The 19,266-nt window shown below is 46.6% G+C and overlaps 1 protein-coding gene across 2 annotated transcripts in view; it reads left to right on the forward strand.

Annotated features, from left to right (window-relative positions):
- Positions 1 to 17,495, forward strand: part of LOC144671394 (cytochrome P450 2F2-like) — a 46,662-nt gene extending 29,167 nt beyond the window's left edge. The window contains exons 7-10 of one of the 2 annotated variants that reach the window (XR_013573928.1): positions 5,297 to 5,484; positions 12,736 to 12,877; positions 15,221 to 16,252; positions 16,327 to 17,495. Coding sequence is in view for 1 of the 2 variants with exons in the window: in XM_078533283.1 (XP_078389409.1) it covers positions 5,297 to 5,484; positions 12,736 to 12,877; positions 15,221 to 15,411 (521 nt within the window). In the remaining variant the exon portion in view is untranslated. Of the gene's footprint in view, positions 1 to 5,296; positions 5,485 to 12,735; positions 12,878 to 15,220 lie in introns of both variants that reach the window. The other variant, XM_078533283.1, reaches the window with a different exon arrangement.
- The last annotated feature ends 1,771 nt before the right edge of the window (positions 17,496 to 19,266 follow it).

A 19,266-nucleotide genomic window follows, 5' to 3' on the forward strand; every position in this document is an offset into this window, starting at 1 on the left:
GAACCCACAACCCTCTGATTCAAAGGCGAGGGTGCTATGAACTGAGCCACAGCTGACACCTCGTACTGCACTTAAAGGTGCCATCTTTTGGATGAGATGTTAATCTGAAGCCCTGTCCCAATGATGAATGTGAAAGATCTCATGTCACTAGGCCATAGGAGAGCAGGGAATACGTTCTGGGTTCTGACCGACAATTGCCCATCAGTTAGCTGAGGCTCCAGGGATAGAACACTCAACTCTGAGGTGGAACCTCATGGGTTCAAGACCCACTCCAGAGAATTGCTTACTGTGCCAGTAGAAGAAAATGTTGAAAATATGACCTAAAAAATGCAAGTGTAGGAAAAACAGGATGGTTTAGCATTCATTTTCTTATTATTTCCTATTCTGATTTTGTCATTGTAGAATCTGTTGCCCACGTGCTCAGAATCTCATGCAAGATTCTTACAGGGCTCGACAGGGTAGATGCTGGAAGGATGTCCCCCTTGGCTGGAGAGGGTCTATACAGTCTCAGAATAAGGGGCGGGTCATTTAGGGTTGAGATGAGGAGGAATTTCTTCACTCAGAGGGTGGTGAATCTTTGAAAGTCTCTGCCCCAGAGGCCTGTGGAGGCTCAGTCGTTGGGTATGTTCAAGACTGAGATCGATAGGTTTCTATATATTAAAAACTAGCAAGGGATAGTGCAGGAAAATTGTGTTGAAGTTGAAGATCGGCCACGGTCTCATTGAATGGTGAAGCGGGCTTGAAGGGCTGAATGGTCTTTCTATGTTCTTAATCAAAAAGGAGTTAGGTATAGCTCTTGGGGCGAAAGGGGTCAAAGGGTATGGGGAGAAAGCGGGATCAGGCTATTGAGTTGGATGATCAGTCATGATCATAATGAATGGCGGAGCAGGCTCGAAGGGCCGAATGGCCTACTCCTGCTCCTAGTTTCTATGTAAACTATTCCACCCTGGCACCAGTACATGAATCTGCATTAGTCAGAGCCCATTGGATTTTGCTTTACAATAAGCTAAGAACTCTACTCAAACTAGAGTTTAAAAATAAATTGTTTCCGACTTACGAAATGTCACTTTTCATGTATGGTTTCACTGTAAAGAGTGGGGCTGTATATATTTTTGCACTGTTCATTCTGATGTGTTAAACCACAATGACTTTCACAATTGCAACAGGGGAGGTGTTCAGGAGTCGAGATAATTACAAGTTGTGCAGTGCTGCTCAGTAATTCATGCAACAGAACATTGCGTTCAACAAGTTCTGCCTTCCGCCCTGTCACAGACATTCCCTTTGGTTCTTCGCCACCCACTTCTCCCTGCCTCTGTACCCACTCAAAAGCTATTACATCTCAGTAACTTTTTCCAGTTCTGATGACAGGTCATCGACCTGAAACGTTAACTCCGGCCGGGATGTCCCCACCCCACCCGTGGCGGGATGGAAAATTTGATGGACTAGCCAAAGGTCCATTGACTCCAGGCGGGAATTCCTAGTCCCACGGTGGGCAGGACCGGAAAATCCTGGCCTGCGTTGCTTCCTCTCTCCACAGATGCTTCCCGGCCTGCTGAGCGTTTCCAACATTTTCTGTTCTTATTTCCAACTATAATTACTCCTCCCATTTGTCCAGATGACAGTTATTGGTAATGATTCTGCTGTTGCCATTAATGCCTCCACTTGCCCCAGCCCTTGTTTCTTTGCTTGTCCTATTTAATTGTCATTTAATCACCATTGTCCTCCTATCTATTACAGACTTCCTTAATTTCTTTGGAGGCCAAGACTCATTAAGCACATAACTGGAACTCTCCAAAGCCATCAACTCATTTTATTTTTTCTCTGCCTTAACTTTTTGTCTATAAAACAGGAAGAGAAAATAACATCCAACTGATTACAGTGCTACACCCCAACAAATTGGCTCTGATAGTCTTCAGTCTCTCCTCCCAAACTTACCTCTTTGATCCATGTTGATTGGCTCAAAGCTGAGTCGCAAAATGTTACAATGATACAACACAGAAAGACCACTCAGCCCATCGTTCCTTTACTGGATCTTTGATAGAGCAATCCAATTAGTCCCACTTCCCTGGTGTCAGCTGTGGCTCAGTCCATAGCACCCTCGCCTTTGAATAGGAGGGTTGTGGGTTCATGTCCCACTCCCGAAAACCAAGAACTGTGATTGTACTCGAAAGAGTTGCAATCTGCGACTGTTGATAACTTGAAAGAGTTTCCCTGGTACCTCCCTAAGGCTTTTACATCTATCTAAATCGTGGTGCCCAGAATTGGACACAGTGCTCCAGCCAGAGTCTAACCAATGTTTGATTGAAGTTCAGCATAAACTCCTTTGCTTTTGAACCCAATGCCCCTATTTATCTTTTTCATTTTTTCATTCATGGGATGTGGGCGCTGCTGGCTAGGCCAGCATTTATTGCCCATCCCTAACCAGAGGGCATTTAAAAGTCAACCACATTGCTATGGGTCTGGAGTCACATGTAAGCCAGGCAAGGTGAGGGAAGCAGATTTCCTTCTCTGAAGGATATTAGTGAACCAGATGGGGTTTTACATCAATTGGCAATGGTTTCATGGTTATTATCAGACTTTTAATTCCAGATTTTTATTGAATTCAAATTTCACCATCTGCTGTGGCAGGATTCGAACCCAGGTCCTGAGAGCATTACGTTGGGTCTCTAGGATACTAATCCAGTGACAATACCATGATGCAACCTCCCACAGATCCTGAATGTTTTTTAACAGTTTTCTCAACTTGTTCTGTCACCTTCACACAAACACCAAACCCCCCACCCAAATCTCCCTGTTCCTGCACCTCTTTTAAAATTGTACCTTTTAGCTCAGTCTTTTCTCATTCTTACTACCAACATGCATTATTTCACACTTTCCTGCATTAAATTGCATCTGCCATGCGTCTGCCCATTTCACCAGTCCATCTGTGTCCTCCTGGATTCTGTTACTATCCTGCTGCTTTGAAATTATGCCTCTTATACCAGAGTCCAGCTCATTAGTATGTATCAAAAAGAGTAGTGGACCTAATATCGACCCCGGGGCTGGATTTTAAGGCCCCCGGCCAGGTGTGTTTTCGAAGGTGTGGGGATCAGGTAAAATATGTCGGGTGGCTAGGCCACTGCCTTCCCATCCATTCCCAAACCAGTCACTATTAATAAGGAAAGTGGGTATGGCACCCACTAGGCTGCCCACCTTAGGTCCATTGAGGCCCTTAAGTGGCCAATTATCGGCCATTTAAGGCCCTCAATCCAGCTCTGCCCCCATAATGCACTGGCAAGACAGACTGGAGTGGGCAGGCTGTTTTTTTCACCAGCTTTGGTGAAAGGACAGGGAGGAAGGGGGTTACCTCTTTTGAGGGGGTGCCCTGTGCGCATCAGGGGCACCATCCCCCCTAAGATCTCACCACCCCCCTCCCTTTGTACCTTCCAGCCTAGGCTTCAGGAGCCACCCCCACCCCCCCAACTTTTCCCCCTCCCTAGGCTGCCCGATCCCTCCCCGTTCAAAACCCCAGACTTACCTGAGTCAGGTGGCCATGTCCTCCGCTTCCCAGGGACTACTTGCAGTACCCACAGCAGCCACTACTCAGCGCTGGCACTGCTGCAACTGCTGGAGGTGCCAGGAAATCCGACTGACTGGCAGCTCTGGAAGAACGGACTTACTTCTGCCTTGTTAAGGCTGCCCAGAGCAGCCACCTGTAAAATGCATCCCATGGGGAACATCACTGTACACATCCAGTGTGAAAAAAACAACCACTCGCTCACCACTCCTCTCTGCTTTCTGCCGTTTAGCTAGTCTCGTATTCATGCAGCCACTGTCTCTCTAATCCCATGGGTTTAATGCAATTTGCTAACAAATCTATTATGAGATTTATAGTCCTCTGACAGCATGTGTCAGGGGTGATTTCTAGATTGTGTGCATGTGTTTGCGTGTACGTGTGTGTGTGCATGTGTTTGCGTGTACGTGTGTGTGTGTGTGCATGTGTGTGTGCATGTGTTTGCGTGTACGTGTGTGTGTGCATGTGAGTGTGCATGTGTTTGCGTGTACGTGTGTGTGTGCATGTGTGTGTGCGTGTGTTTGCGCGTACGTGTGTGTGTGCATGTGTTTGCGTGTACGTGTGTGTGTGCATGTGTTTGCGTGTACGTGTGCGTGCATGTGTGTGTGCATGTGTTTGCGTGTACGTGTGTGTGTGCATGTGTTTGCGTGTACATGTGTGTGTGCATGTGCGTGTGTTTGTGTGTGTGTGTGTGTGGTAAAGTGGGTCACTAACCGTTCATTTATAATCAGTAAACCCACTCAAAGAACGAGAAAGCAATGTTTATTTCCAAGATTGAAAAAAAAGTTATCAGAATCTTCTCTCCCATAATGAGTGACTGTTTACATATCTGATCTCGGGTAGTTTGATTCCTGGCACTACAAAGAATGTATGTAGGTGCATCCTCCCATCACTTCCACCCTCGAACCAGAAAACCCAGATTGTTAATAGGGTCAGAGCTGGCTGGTGAAGCCAAAACCAAGAGACGGAGCTTTTCTTTATTGAGAGAGCTTGTTCAGTCTCACAGCTCCCCTCCCACACAGCCCAGTGTCCCAGTTATCCCCTATGTATACTTAATAATAAAACAAATGATCAGTAAAATAAAATAATCGAAGGGGCGACATCCCTTGGTGGGGCATTGTAACAAAAAACAAGCTTCAAAAGGAAATTTACAAAATCAAATTAAAATGTTGTTACCGGGGCTGATGATGCACTCCAGCCCCTGCAGTGCCTATTGGTCTCAGAAGGATCCCCTATTTATATTCTCTTTTAAATAAAACCAAAAATCAATCAAATAAGCCTATTAAAAGGGCTGCCAGCCCCTGAGGGGGCACTGTAACTAAAACAAAACACCAAAGGAAACTTACAGAATCAAATTAAAATGGTGTTCCCAGGGCACTCCAGCCCCCACAGTGCCCACTGGTCTCAGAAGGATCCCCTATTTATATGTGCTCAAAGACAATTAATACCCATCACCTGTTTCTCCCAGCATTCACAATGACATTAACAAAACTTTAGGTAATTAATAAGGTATTAACACAGCTAACAATTACATCCCCTCAATTCTGTGCCCTGTCTACAGCCCTTCGTTCCCGTACCCTCTACCTGTCAACAGCCCCCCAATCCTGCACATCCTACCCATGTCTACAGCCCCCCAACCCTGCACTTTTGCGCATATATGTAGCCCCCGCCGCTCCTCACTCCGCCCACCCGATCCTGCACAGTCTACAGCCCTTTGCAATACTGATGACATTCCTTTTTCAGAAAAAATTCAATGTGAGATTGACGAGGTGATCGGGTCTGAACGCACTCCCGCTATTGACGATAGAGAGAAGATGCCTTACACCAACGCAGCTATCCACGAGGTCCAACGATATTCCAACATTATCCCGTTAAATCTCCCTCACACCGTGACGAGAGACACTGAATTCAGGGGATTCATGATTCCAAAGGTAACTTGTCTACTTTATTTAGCTTTTTGTTTCTTGTTGCCTCACAGTTTCTGCAGCCACCTGTAAGCGCAGTCCCTTGTGTACAAGCAAATGAATAGCGTTTGGCGAATTTTGAGGTCGCTTCTGCAATCGCATGGCCCTTAGAGAAGTGTGGCGAACCCTGTGGGACATCCCCAGTGTGACAAGCCCAGTGAGACACCTGGAGTGTAATAATTCCAGTGGAATAGTCCCACTGTGACTAATCCACTGGGATATTCCCAGTACAATAAATCCAGTGGTTCCGTGGCACATCAAAAAAGAGCAATGATGCTCCCCTGAGCATCCTTGCTCATCCTGCAAAGGCGAGGGTGACCATGTTCATCACCTGAGGAGTTTGGTGAGGTTCCGATGGGTGTGTGGGTGACCGCTAAGGCCGATCTGTGCCCGGAAGGTTCTGCGTGCAAATAGGGCAGAATACGGCAGACGATGGAGTTTTGGACAAGTCGCTGGATCAGGATTTCCTCTCCTTGTGTTTTCTCTCTGCCTCTGATATGTGTTTGCCTCTGAAGGAGGCCGTTCCGTGTTTTATTTGGTTGCGCCGGGTGCAGTGACCCCGGGCGAGCTTCTCCCGGGACTCGGGGTCGATATCAAAACCCCCAGGTGAAGCCTTCGGAGTGCCCTTGTGGTGCTTCCTTTGATCGCGATGAGAGCTCACCCCAGACTCGAGCTCTCCACAGAAGATTCGCTTTGGTAAGCGAGTGTCGGGGATTGTGGCTACATGACCAGCCCAACTCAGTTGTGACTGTCTCAATCTGGTGTGGATGCTTGGCACACCAGCTCGGGTGGGCACCGCAGTGTCGGGTATTTTGTCCTGCCACCTGATCTTCAGAAGCTTCCAAAGGCAGCTCGGGCGAAAGTGGTTGAGCTTCTTGGCAGGGACGCTGGCACACAGTCCGAGTCTCCTATGCGTAGATCAGAGTGGGCAGGACTATTGCTCTACAGAGTTTCAGTTTGGTAGGAAGACTCACTCCTCTTCATTCCCTGACTGATGTTCAATGTCTGCCAAAAGCTACACCTGCTTTGGCAATTCCTGCACGTGTCTCATCGCCAACATAGACACCTCGAGAGAGAGTGTGCTGCCAAGATAAGATACGAGGAGAGTGCGAGAGGAGGACCCTGGGTCAGGCAGTCAGCAGCACCTAGAGGAGAGTGCGAGAGGAGGACCCTGGGACAGGCAGTCAGCAGCACCTAGAGGAGAGTGCAAAAGGAGGACCCTGGGACAGGCAGTCAGCAGCACCTAGAGGAGAGTGCGAGAGGAGGACCCTGGGACAGGCAGTCAGCAGCGCCTAGAGGAGAGTGCGAGAGGAGGACCCTGGGACAGGCAGTCAGCAGCACCTAGCACCTATCAGCACAGGAAACGTATAAGTTCTTTGGTTGGTGAGAAACTGCTGTTAAGGAATGTCATCGAGTAGCTGAGAATTAGAAAAGCACATTCTTTTTAAAAGAAGTGGTTATTACATTGAAGTAAGAAACACAAGCCATAGGGAAATAAAGTTACATCGAGGCCAGGTAAAATAAGGTGCATAAGGAAACCAAAGTAAAATAAAGTTAACACAAGGGAAATAAATTGAAGCCATGGCAGGACAACTCGGTCATGTGGAATGCGTGTCTTGTAATATGTGGGAAGTTGTGGATGCTGCCAGTATCCTAGACGACCACATGTGCAGGAAGTGTCACCAGCTGCAGAACCTTGAGCTCCGGGTTTCAGAGCTCGAGCGGCGGCTGGAGTGACTGTTGCACATCCGCCAGACTGAGATCTACGTGGATAGCACGTTCAAAGATGTAGTTACATCGTAGCTTAGGAGCCTGGAGGCAGAAAGGGAATGGGTGACCACCAGGCCGTCCAAGGAAATTGGGCAGGTAGCGCAGGAGTTCCCTGGGGTCCCGCTCACCAATCGGTTTTCCATTTTGGATACCGGTGAGGGCATTGGTTCCTCGAAGAGTGCAGTTAGAGTCAAGTTTGTGCCACCACAGGCAGCTCTGCTGTACAGGAGGGGAGGAAGAAGAGGTGAAGAGCAGTAGTAATAGGGGATTCGTCAGATAGGGGAACATGTCGCTATAGACATGACTCCGGGAGAGTATGCTACCTCCCAGGTGCCAGGGTCAAGGATGTCATGGACCAGCTGCAGGACATTCTTCTGGTGAAGGGTGATCAGCCAGAGGCTGTGGTCCATGTTGGTGCCAATGAGTTAGGTAGGAAAGGGGATGAGATCCTGAAAGCAGACTTTAGGGAGCTAAGAAAGAGATTGAAAAGCAGGACCTCTAAAGCAATAATCTCAGGATTACTCCCAGTCCCGCACGCAAGCGAATATAGAAATAGGAGAACTGAGTGAATAAACACATGGCTGGAAAGCTGGTGTAGGAGGGAGGGCATCAGGTATCTGAGGCATTGGGACCAGTTCTGGGGAAGGTGGGTCCTACACAAGCTGGATGGCCTACAGCTGAACAGGGCTGAGACGAATATCCTTGCAGGGAGATTTGCTAGTGCTGTTGGGTGGGGCGGGGGGAGGTTTAAACTGGGTTGGCCGGGGGGATGGGAACCTGAGGGCAAATTCAGAGGGAACGGGAGATGGAGAATTAGTGAGTGACCCCGAAAGACAGATGCAGCAAAGGTTAAAAAGTGTACAGCAGAGGAATTTGGCAGTGTTAAAAGATATATATATAAATGCAAGAAGCATTGTAAATAACGCCGATGAGCTGAGGTTACAGATAGACACATGGCAGCATGATATCATCATTATGACAGAAACTTGGCTTAAGGAGGGGCAAAAATGGCAGCTCAACAAACTTGGATATAGAGTTTTCAGGCAAGATAGGGAGGGGGATAAAAATGGTGGTGGTGTAGCATTATTGGTTAAAGGATCAATTACAGCTGTGGGGAGGGATGATATACTAAATGAAGCATCAAATGAGGCCATATGGGTTGAGCTCAGAAATAAATAAGGGGCAGCCACACTGCTAGGAGTGTAGTATAGACCCCCAAATAGGGGAAGGGAGTTAGAAGAGCAAATATGTAGTCAGATTTCTGAGTGCAAAAACAATAGGGCAGTAATCGTTGGGGACTTCAGCTACCCTAATATCAGTTGGGATACCAACAGTGTGAAGGGCACAGAGAGTGCAAAATTCTTGAATTGCATTCAAGAGCATTTCTTTGACCAGCACATAACAAGTTCAACGAGAGGGGGCGCAATCCTAGATTTAGTCTTAGGAAATGAAGCTGGGCAAGTGGATGAAGTAGCAGTTGGGGGGCCATTTTGGAGATAGCAACCATAATAACATAATTATGGAAAAGGGCAAAGATAGGACAGAGGTAAAAGTTCTAAATTGGGGGAGGACAAATTTTACAAAGCTGAGAGGTGAGCTGGAGAGAGTGGACTGGATACAGCTATTAAAAGGAAAAACGGTGTAAAATCAGTGGGAGGCATTCAAAGGCAAAATTCTACAGGCACAGTGTAGACATGTTCCCACAAAGAAAAATGGTGGTACTGCCAAATCTAGAGCCCCCTGGATACTCAGAAGCATACAGGCCAGAATAAAACAGAAAAAGAAAGCTTATGACAGTCACAAAAGGCTCAATACTGTAGAAAGCCTACAGGAGTATCGAAAGTACAGGGGTGAAGTAGAAATGGAAATTAGGAGAGCAAAGAGAGGATACCATAAAGTATTGGCAGGTACAATAAAAAAAGCCCAAAGACATTTTACCAGTATATTAAGAGCAAGAGAATAACTAAGGAAAAGGTAGGGCCTATCAGAGATGTACATGGTAACTTGTGTGTTGATGCTGAAGATGTGGGCAGGGTTGTCAACGAGTACTTTGTCCCTGTCTTCACTAAGGAGAGGGATGATGCAGACATTCCAGTTAAAGAGGAGGAGTGTGAAATATTAGGTACAATAAGCATAATGAGAGAGGAAGTACTGGAGGGACTGGCATCCTTGAAGATGGATAAATCACCAGGTCCAGATGGTTTGTATCCCAAGCTGCTGAAAGAAGCCAGGGAGGAAATAGTAGATGCTCTGAGGATCATTTTCCAATCCTCATTAGATACGGTTCAGGTCCCAGAGAAGTGGAGGTCTGCGAACATTGTACCATTATTTAAAAAGGGTGCGAGGGATAGGCCAGAAAATTATAGGCCGGTCAGTCTGAATTTGGTGGTGGGAAAATTATTGGAAACAATTCTGAGAGACAGGATTATCTGTCACTTAGAAAGGCACAGATTGATCAGGGATAGTCAGCATGGTTTTGTTAGGGGGAGATCGTATCTTACTAACTTAATAGAATTTGTTGAGAAAGTAACAAGGAGGATTGATGAGGGTAATGTAGTGGATATGGTCAACATGGATTTCAGTAAAGCACTTGACAAGATCTCACATGGCAGATTGGTCAGAAAAGTGAGATCCCATGAGATACAGGGGAACATGGCAGGTTGGATCCAATATTGACTCAGTGACAGGAAACAAAGGATAATGGCCAATGGATGAAAATGGTTTCCAGTGGTGTTCCACGGGGCTCAGTGTTGGGGCCCTTGCTGTTTGTTGTATATATTAATGATTTAGACTTAAATGTGGGAGGCACGATTGGGAAATTTGCAGATGACACAAAAATTGGCCATGTATTTGATGGTGAAGAGGATAGCTGTCGACTCCAGGATGATATCAATGGTTTGGTTGAGTGGGTGGAGAAGTGGTAAATGGAATTCAATCTGGAAAAGTGTGAGGTAATGCGTTTGGGGAGAGCAAACAAAGCAAGGGAATACTCAATAAACGGGAAGTTATTGAGACGGGTTGAGGAAGTGAGAGACCTTGGAGTGCATGTCCACAGGTCCTTGAAGGCGGCAGGAAAGGTGGACAAGGTGGTCAAGAAAGCAAATGGAATGCTTTCCTTTATTGGGCGAGGTATTGAATACAAAAGCAGGGATGTCATGATGGAACTGTTTTAAATGCTGGTTAGGCCACAGCTGGAATTTTATGTACAGTTCTGTTCACCACATTAGAGGAACGACATAATTGATCTGGAGAGAGTACAAAGGAGATTTACAAGAATGTTGCCAGGGCTTGAAAATTGCAGCTATGAGGAGAGATTGGATAGGCTAGGATTATTTTCCTTAGAACAGAAGAGGCTAAGGGGTGACCTAAATGAGGTGTGCAAAATTATGAGGGGCCTAGATAGGGTAAACAGGGATGACTTGTTTCCCCTAGCTGAGGGGACAATTACCAGGGGGCATAGATTTAAGGTGATTGGTAGAAAGATTAGAGGGGACATGAGGAAAACCTTTTTCACCCAGAGGATGGTGGGCATCTGGAATTCACGGCCTAAGTTGGTGGTTGAGGCTGAAACACTGAACTCATTCAAAAGGTACCTGGATCTGCATCTGAAGCGCTATAACCTGCAAGGCTATGGACCAGGCGCTGGAAAGTGGGATTAAAATGAGCGGCTAGTTTCTTTTCTCTCTTTTTGGCCGGTGCAGACACTATGGGCTGAATGGCCTCTTTCTGCACCATAACTTTTCTGTGCTGCTATGGTTCTATAAGTGAACGTATTCACTGCTGACAGGCTCTGGCCATGGGTTGAAACCTTGGGCTCGAGATGGGGCTTCCTTGGAGCAGGCTGGTACATTACTTCAGTTTTCTTTGTGCTGACAGTCAGGCCGAGGTTGCATGCGTTGGAGGACAAGTCCGTGCTGCATCGCATATCCAGCTCTGAACGGCAGCTAATGCACAGTCATCGGCAAACAGGAAATCACATAGTATGTCCTTGGAGATCTTGATCTCGGATTGAGCGGTTCCGGTCCGTACAGTATCTAGTTCAATGCCAGGGTCACCTTTATGGAAGGCAGGCGAGCATGACAAAGAAGAACATGCTGAAGAGGGTTGGCGCTAGCACGCAGCCCTGTTTAACTCCACTAGTGACTGGGAATGGGTCAGAAGATTCACCATCATCCAGGACATAGGTTATTGAAGATGGCAGGGCATGATGAGACAGCAGTTAATAAAGCATATTGTATCTTAGGCTTTATTAACTGGGGCATTGAGTACAAGAGTAAGGAGGTCATGTTGAACTTGTATAAGACACTAGTTAGGCCTCATTTGGAGTACTGTGTCCAGTTCTGGGCACCATACTTGAGGAAGGATGTGAAGGCATTGGAGAGGGTACAGAGGAGATTCACAAGAATGATTCCCAGGATGAAGAACTATAGCTATGAGGATAGATTGGAGAGGTTGGGACTCTTTTCCTTGGAGAAAAGAAGGCTGAGAGGAGACTTGATAGAGGTATTCAAGATCCTGAGGGGTACGGACAGGGTAAATAGTGAGAAACTGTTCCCACTCAAGAGAACATCAAGAACTAGAGGGCACAGATTCAAAATAATTGGCAAAAGGAGTAAACGTGATGTGAGGAAAAATGTTTTCACCCAGAGGGTGGTCGGAGTCTGGAACAAACTTCCTGAAAGGGTGGTGGAGGCAGGTTCGATCGAGGTATTCAAAAGGGAATCGGATTGCTACCTGAAAAGAGGGAATGGGCAAGGTCACAGGGATAAGGCAGGGGAGTGGGACAAGGTGGGATGCTCTTTCAGAGAGCCAGTGAAGACTCAATGGGCCAAGTGGCCTCCACCTGCACAGTAAAGATTCTGTGATACTGTGATGTGTGAGCACGCTGTCATTAAACCATTGTGATGAATTTCTCAGGGCAGCCAAATTTCTCCTTCCAAAGGCCCTAATGGCCGACTGTGTCAAAGGCCTTGGTCAGGTCAACAAACGTGGCGTCAAGGTCCATGTTCTGTTCTTGGCATTTCTCCTGGAGCTATCTAGCCACAAACACCAGCAATATTTATACCTCAAACATCATCACTTAAGCAGATTGTCTGTATGGTTGTTATCTCATTGCTGTGTGTGGGAGCTTGCTGTGCACAAATTGGCTGCTGCATTTCCTACATTATAACGATGTCTACACACCCAAAGTAGTAGAGGTGATGTAGCTATGAGGGTAGATTGGAGAGGTTGGGACTCTTTTCCCTGAGAAAAGAAGGCCGAGAGGTTGTAAAGTGGCTGTAAAGGGCTTCGTTGGTTGTAAAGTGCTTTGAGATATCCTGACATTGTGAAAGATGCTGTGGAAATGCAACTGCATTGGCCCAAATCGTGAACCTCCAAGGAAGACACTGGCTACATTAACAAGATGGGTGCTACATTGATCTTAATCTCTGTGGGTTTTATCCTTAGGGAATGATTGTGATCCCTCTCCTTGCGTCTGTTTTGTATGATTCCAATTATTGGGAGAGTCCGGAAGCATTCAACCCAGACCGTTTTCTGGATGAGACGGGACGATTGAAGGAGAATGAAGCTTTCATGCCATTTTCAGCAGGTTTGGACAACATTTATATTGTGTGCGTTCTTCATTTAAATTGCGAAAGTGCGGTGAGGGGACCAAGACCCATGGTACAAGGTTGGAAGGAGAAAAGCTGACACAATGGGAGAGGCACAGGGTTTATTCATACCAAATTTGGCCTTTCAAAATCCTCTTCACTGACGTCAAGACTGAGGCCTCCAGAAAGAAGATGTTAGAATTGAAGATGTGTTTTCAGACGATTAAAGGGTTTGATCGGGTTGCTAGAGACAAACTATTTCCTCTGGTGGGGGGGGTGGGGAGTCGAGAACAAAGGGAGAGAACCTTAAATTGAGAGCCAGGCCATTCAGGGATGATGTCAGAAAGCACTTCCTCACACAGAGGTTAGTGGAAACCTGGGACTCCCTCCTCCAACCAGCTGTTGAGGCTGGGAAGATGAATTGAAAATTTCAAAACGGAGATTGATAGATTTTTGTTAGGCAAGGGTATCAAGTGTTACTGAATCAAAGTGGGTAAATGGAGTTAAGGCATAGATCAGTCACAGATTTAACTGAATAATGGAATAGGCTCAAGGGCTCAATGGCATCCTCCTGCTCCTATATCTGAGGAAGTGCAGTTGGAAGAACAAGGGAACCTTCAAAATAATGCAGCCTCTCTTCTTCCTCCTGAAATACCCTTTCCCTTATCTCCTGTAAGTTCATTTCTAGCTCTTTCTTATCGATCTCGCAGATCCAGGTTGTGAGGCAGAGTTAGTGACTGAGGCAGAGACTACTGGCCTGGATTTTAGCTCCCAGGGTGTTGCCAACAATGGGGAAACTGGGCTGATGGGTTCATGCCACTTGCCCATGGCAAAGTGTTTGAATCCCACTGCTAATTTCCCAAGATCGTGGGGAATAAGGGCAGAAAAACAGCTCGCCAACATGAGGTGGGCAATGGGTTTGGGGTCTGGGTCCACTCGAGAACGTGGTCTCACGCTCGGGGAGTGGGGGTGCGGGTGGGGGTGGGAGTTAGGGAGGCCTGAACTTTCATATTGGTCCCTATATGAAGTTTTTATGTTCCTCCTTACCCCAACAAAGGAGAGACCCTTCTCTTTATCAGCATCTCCTGGTTCCGATCCCAGGATAACCTGGATGGAAAGGCTTCTCCACCCCAGCCTGGGTTTAAAATAGCAGCTGGGCCCCAGTGACCTCACCAGGGCTGGTCAGCGCAGTGCAGGGAAGATCCCATCGGCTTTGGACAGGTCGTCTCGTAGGATGCTGCAGGAAAGGGAGTTAAGATTGCAGATGGCAGGATCCTGGCATTTCAGCTGCCCACCCATTCAGGGGAGGGGCTTTAAACCCCCACCCCAGCCCCGCCAACCCCCGTGACACACTTTAGAAATAGGGTTAGATAAACGATTGAAGGAAATGGGAATAAAAAGACATGATTGGCACAAGGGCTAATACTGGTCGAGAGGATAAAGACCAACAGGGCCTGGCTGGGTCCAATGACCTGTCTCCATGTTGGGACGTCTATGTCACCATCACCTTGTAAGACCTTGGTAAACTCGCATAATTGTGACTCCTTGGCTTGCAAAGAGGCAATAGAACTCCCACCTGGATTTGCCAACATCCCAGGATTGGCCCGGAATCTCCAGGTATTAAAAAAGTAACCTCCAGTACAGTACACTGCTGTGGGAAACAGCCAGGAACAGAAAAAAACATAGGGGGATTAAAAAAACACTTTCATTTTCATTTCTTTGAACACGTCTGCTTACCAGTTATAAAAATATTGGTGATGACGTGGGGGATGAGGGGGTGGGTGGGTGGGTGTTGGGGGGAAATAAAGGCTGTTTGACCGACGGTCAAGTATCGGCCAATCAAATAATGGGGAGACTGCTATCCAATTGAGTGTGGGAAGGTGGGTGTTGCGATGATGGGCATGTAGGACAACCAATGGCGGGAGTGTTGGGATTAAAAACAGAAAAGGCTGGTAAACCTCCGCAGGTCTGGCAGCATCTGTGCAGCGAGAAACAGAGTTAACGTTTCAAGTCCGTATGACTCTTCTTCAGAGCTAACGAGAAGTAGGAATGCGATGTGATGGATTTTATGCTGTTTAGGAGCAGGTGGAGCAAGATAGAAGGCCAGGGATAAGCAACAGCTACTGTGGGAGTGTTGGGGGCAACCAGTGGCCTGAGTGTGGGGGTCAAAACAGTTGGCGCCTTGAGATCATATGATGAGACCCCCAGGAATACCTCCAAACAATGTTGGCAACCCAAACCCCATCCTGTTAAAGGCCCAGCTATATCCATGGACTTTCCATTATTCCGTTAGAGTGAGGTCAGTTCCTAACACCCCTGCATTACTTGTCCATCTCTTATAGGGAGCCGTATGTGCATAGGTGAGACCGTGGCCCAGATGCAGCTTTTCCTGTTTCTCACAGCCCTGCTGCAGAACTTCACCTTGAGATCCCTGGCAGAGCCACACGCCATTGATATCAGCCCGCTGTCCAGTGGCTTCTCAACCCTGCATCGACCGTACCAGTTATATTGTGTCCCTCGCAAATCAGCGTGAAACACAGCCAGAGGAAGAAACACCCAAGCCATGTGATCAGGAAGGGGTCAAAATGGACTTCACAACATTGTGGTACAAGAAGTTATTTTTTTAAAGCGTGGACAATTGGAATCACCAATTCCCTCATTCTCTGAGGGATTAAAAAATCAAATTTACGGTATGGAATTGGACCTGTCTGTTGACCGAATCAGACAAGAACACAACAGGTTCATTTCCTTTGAAAGACATTAATAAACCAGTTGGGTTTTTACGACAATCCAACAACATTACCACGGTAACATCGCCGCAAGTAACTTTCACCCTTTAAATGTTTTGGAGTGTTACTTTGAGTGAATGAAAGGTCATTTGAAAGCTTACATGGTGAGAGCAGTAACATTGAGTAAGACAATCTTACAGTTACACCAGGTAAAAGTTGTTCTGAACGGAGCAGTTGTTGCCGATTAGAAGGGCTACTAGGCCTCAGCATTTCAGTCAGTGTACTCTACCCATCATTCGTATAATGTTCTTGGTCTCGTTGTACTAACACAGAACATTTGAAGAATCGGAGTAAGGAAAATGTTAACTATATTAAGGAACAACTCACTGTGGCTTCCTCTTGCCATGAGGTTCAACAAGAGAGAGCAAGATCATGAGATATTGCATCACTTCCTGTGATGATGTGGACTGGGTCTCCTTAGCATACCACACAATCAGAATACATCTTGACTTATACCTTATACTGCATCTCCTCGAGTCTCTGTTTCTCCCCATTATACTACATCTCCCCAAGTCTCTGTTTCTAACCATTATACTACATCTCCCCAAGTCTCTGATTCTACCCCATGTACTACATCTCCCCCAAGTCTCTGTTTCTCCCCATTATACCACATCTCCCCAAGTCTCTGATTCTACCCAATGTACTACATCTCCCCCAAGTCTCTGTTTCTCCCCATTATACTACATCTCCCCAAGTCTCTGTTTCTACCCATTATACTATATCTCCCCCCACACCACCACGCAGTCTCCCCCACCTCCCCAAGTGTCTGACTTCTATTTATAGGGAAAACCGCTGTGGCAGTTTCACAAGTCTACCGGACCGGGTCCTCTGCTCATTTGGAGGAGATTGCGGATTTGAGTCCTGCGTATACATGTTAACATTCTTGCTGCCGATTGGCCAACTGTACAGAATGGATGGCAATGTGTTTCTTGAAGCTCCACTCTATCATTCATGCTCAAAAAGAGGACAAACCATCCCCCAGTAAACCAGGAACTTACAGCCCCTAGCATGCAATTGCAGACTCATCTGCACTGTGGAAATGTGCCACAGCCTACAAACTAGGCTCAAGGAACATCCAACCTCCTTCAAACACAGTGAATGGGGCAAGTCAGCTATTGTCAAACACGCTCAACTTAATAACCACCACATCCAATGGGCCAACTCTGGACTTGTCTCATCCATCACACATTGCCACACAAGACCTGGCAGGGAGGCCATGAAGCTCAACCAACACCACACTGTCCCCCAAGGTGGCAGCCTTCTCAGCAGTGACAACTGGCTACCCTTACTCAAGAGACACATTACCATCCATTCTGCGCAGCTGACTGATCAGAAGCAGGAATGTCATTCTGCCAAATGATGGGTAAAGTATGCTGTCTAAAATGTTGAGGCCTACCATTTCTTCTAACCCAGAAGTAAAAAACAGTTCGGACCAGTATTCTTATTCCCCAGTTTTACTGGCGTTCCATTTTAAGGTGTACAAGACCAGTTCGGACCAGTATTCTTATACCCCAGTTTTACTGGCGTTCCATTTTATGGTATACTAGACCAGTTTGGGCCAGTATTCTTATTTCCCAGTTTTTACTTCTGGAAAGGAATTTTTTTTAAGATAACAACTGCTTTTTCCAGAGCAAATTTTACATGGTGCAAAAATCATCTCACTTGATGGAAGAATACTGTTAATTACTGATTGAAGACTGATTGGGCAATGTGTCAGGCTGGTACCCAGATCAGTTCAAACCTCCCATTATATAGTGCCATACGTGCATTGATGTGTGTCACTGAGCCCCATGCACGCGAGGGAAGCCCTGGATTTAGTCCCTGGGCAGTGCCAAGTTAGCTGATCCTGCCCGAGGCAGCTGTAAACTATTGACCTCGGTGCCTGATGACCATGGAAGGAAAATCAGCTTCTGATTGGTGTCTAGTGATCCCATGGATTTCCCATTGCCCCAAATTGGGCAGGTAAAGTGGGGAAAATTGGGACCTGGGACCTAAACTTATCAACCACCTACCTGCCCACCCTAGTCGCTTCTCCCCTGCTCAGCCCCATGTAAAACACTGATGAGAAGACAGGGCCTGAGTTCCTGGCCCACTTCCCTCCCATCCACCTCACTCCCCACCTGAGATAAAGTTTTTGACACAGGGACAAAGACCAAGGAAGGCTTCCTAGCGATGTCAGCCCTGGCACCTCAGGATCAGAAGGTCATGTATGGAAGCCCTCAATTCAGAGGCTCAACAGTCACAACAATGGAGTATCTGGTCATTATTACATTCTGGGATCGTGCTGTGTGCAAACTGTCTGCCACAATTCCTTTTACAACTCTAGAGAGACAAAGGGGAGGCAGAGAGGAAGAAAGCAGGACAAGAAGAGACAGCATTTGCTCGTCAGTTGCAGACGATTGTCCGGCACAGTGAGCAACTGTCCTGGATTTTAGGGGACTGTCACACGTTTGAGGCGTTTGTCCCCTAGTTTGCTGCCAGGATGCGCTTTGTCCCGTGGTTTTGATCCATGATTTTCACTAATGAGTTCCCCGCTCTTCTCTCACAGGTTCGCCAGCACATCACTCCCTGCGCTGCACAACTCCCCACCACCCCACCCTCACAGGTTTGCCAGCAATCCCCCCGGTTGTATAGCCCACCATGCCATAGTGTCCCTTAGCTTTTTCCCTGAGAGTTGGTCACCCTGTTGTCCAGTTAAGATGTACATGACCAGCTGGTTAGTTGCCATCCCACTTTTCGCAATGTTTCAGCAAATTTATAGAAATATTCTGCTTTTTAAAAATCAGTCGCAATTCAATCACACCTTATCCCCGAGACAGAAACTGCTTGTGTTAAATGTACAGTATAATAAATGTCAAGTGCTCTCCCCAGTGGAAAGAGGTTGTTACTGCAGCAACTGTTTGATTTAATAACGTGTGAAGATGAGGGATTACAGCTGCATAGATAGACGGGAGAAGCCGCGGTTGTCTTCCTAGAGTAGAAAAGGCTCAGAGGAGATTTGGTAGAGACATTTAAAATCAAGAAGGGTTTAGATAGAGTAAATAAAGACAAACTGTTTCCAATGGCTGACGGATCAATAACCCAAAGACACACATCTAAAACGGTTGGTAAATGAGCCAGGGGGGGACATGAGGAAATGTATTTTAAGGAATGGGTGGTGAGGATTTGAAATGTACTGCACTGATAGGGAGGTGGATACAGATTTAATAGTAGCCTTCAAAAAGGAATTGGGTAAGCATTTGATTGAGAAAACGTTGAATGTACAGGAGAAATGGTGCAGAAGAGGTGCTAACTGGATCACTCTGATTGAGCAGGCGTAGACTCGAAAGGCTGACTAGTCTCCTTCTCTGCTACTATTCTATTAGCGGTTTTTTGGTAGTGCAGAACTTGAGCATTGCTGAAAAAAAGAGACATGTTATTGAAGCTTTTCATCTTGCACTCATTCAGGATAGCTCGCAAGAAATTCCCAAACTGTTACAAGGGAACAATTTATACTGCATGGGAAGAGAGCGCTGACTGGTTGGCAAGTGGACTCTGATTGATGGAGGCATTGCTAAGGAGAATGCACCAGGGAACAGTTAACTGCCAAGTTTTGTTCA

Source organism: Cetorhinus maximus, chromosome 32 (assembly GCF_964194155.1).
Source record: "Cetorhinus maximus chromosome 32, sCetMax3.hap1.1, whole genome shotgun sequence".
NCBI lineage: Eukaryota > Metazoa > Chordata > Chondrichthyes > Lamniformes > Cetorhinidae > Cetorhinus > Cetorhinus maximus.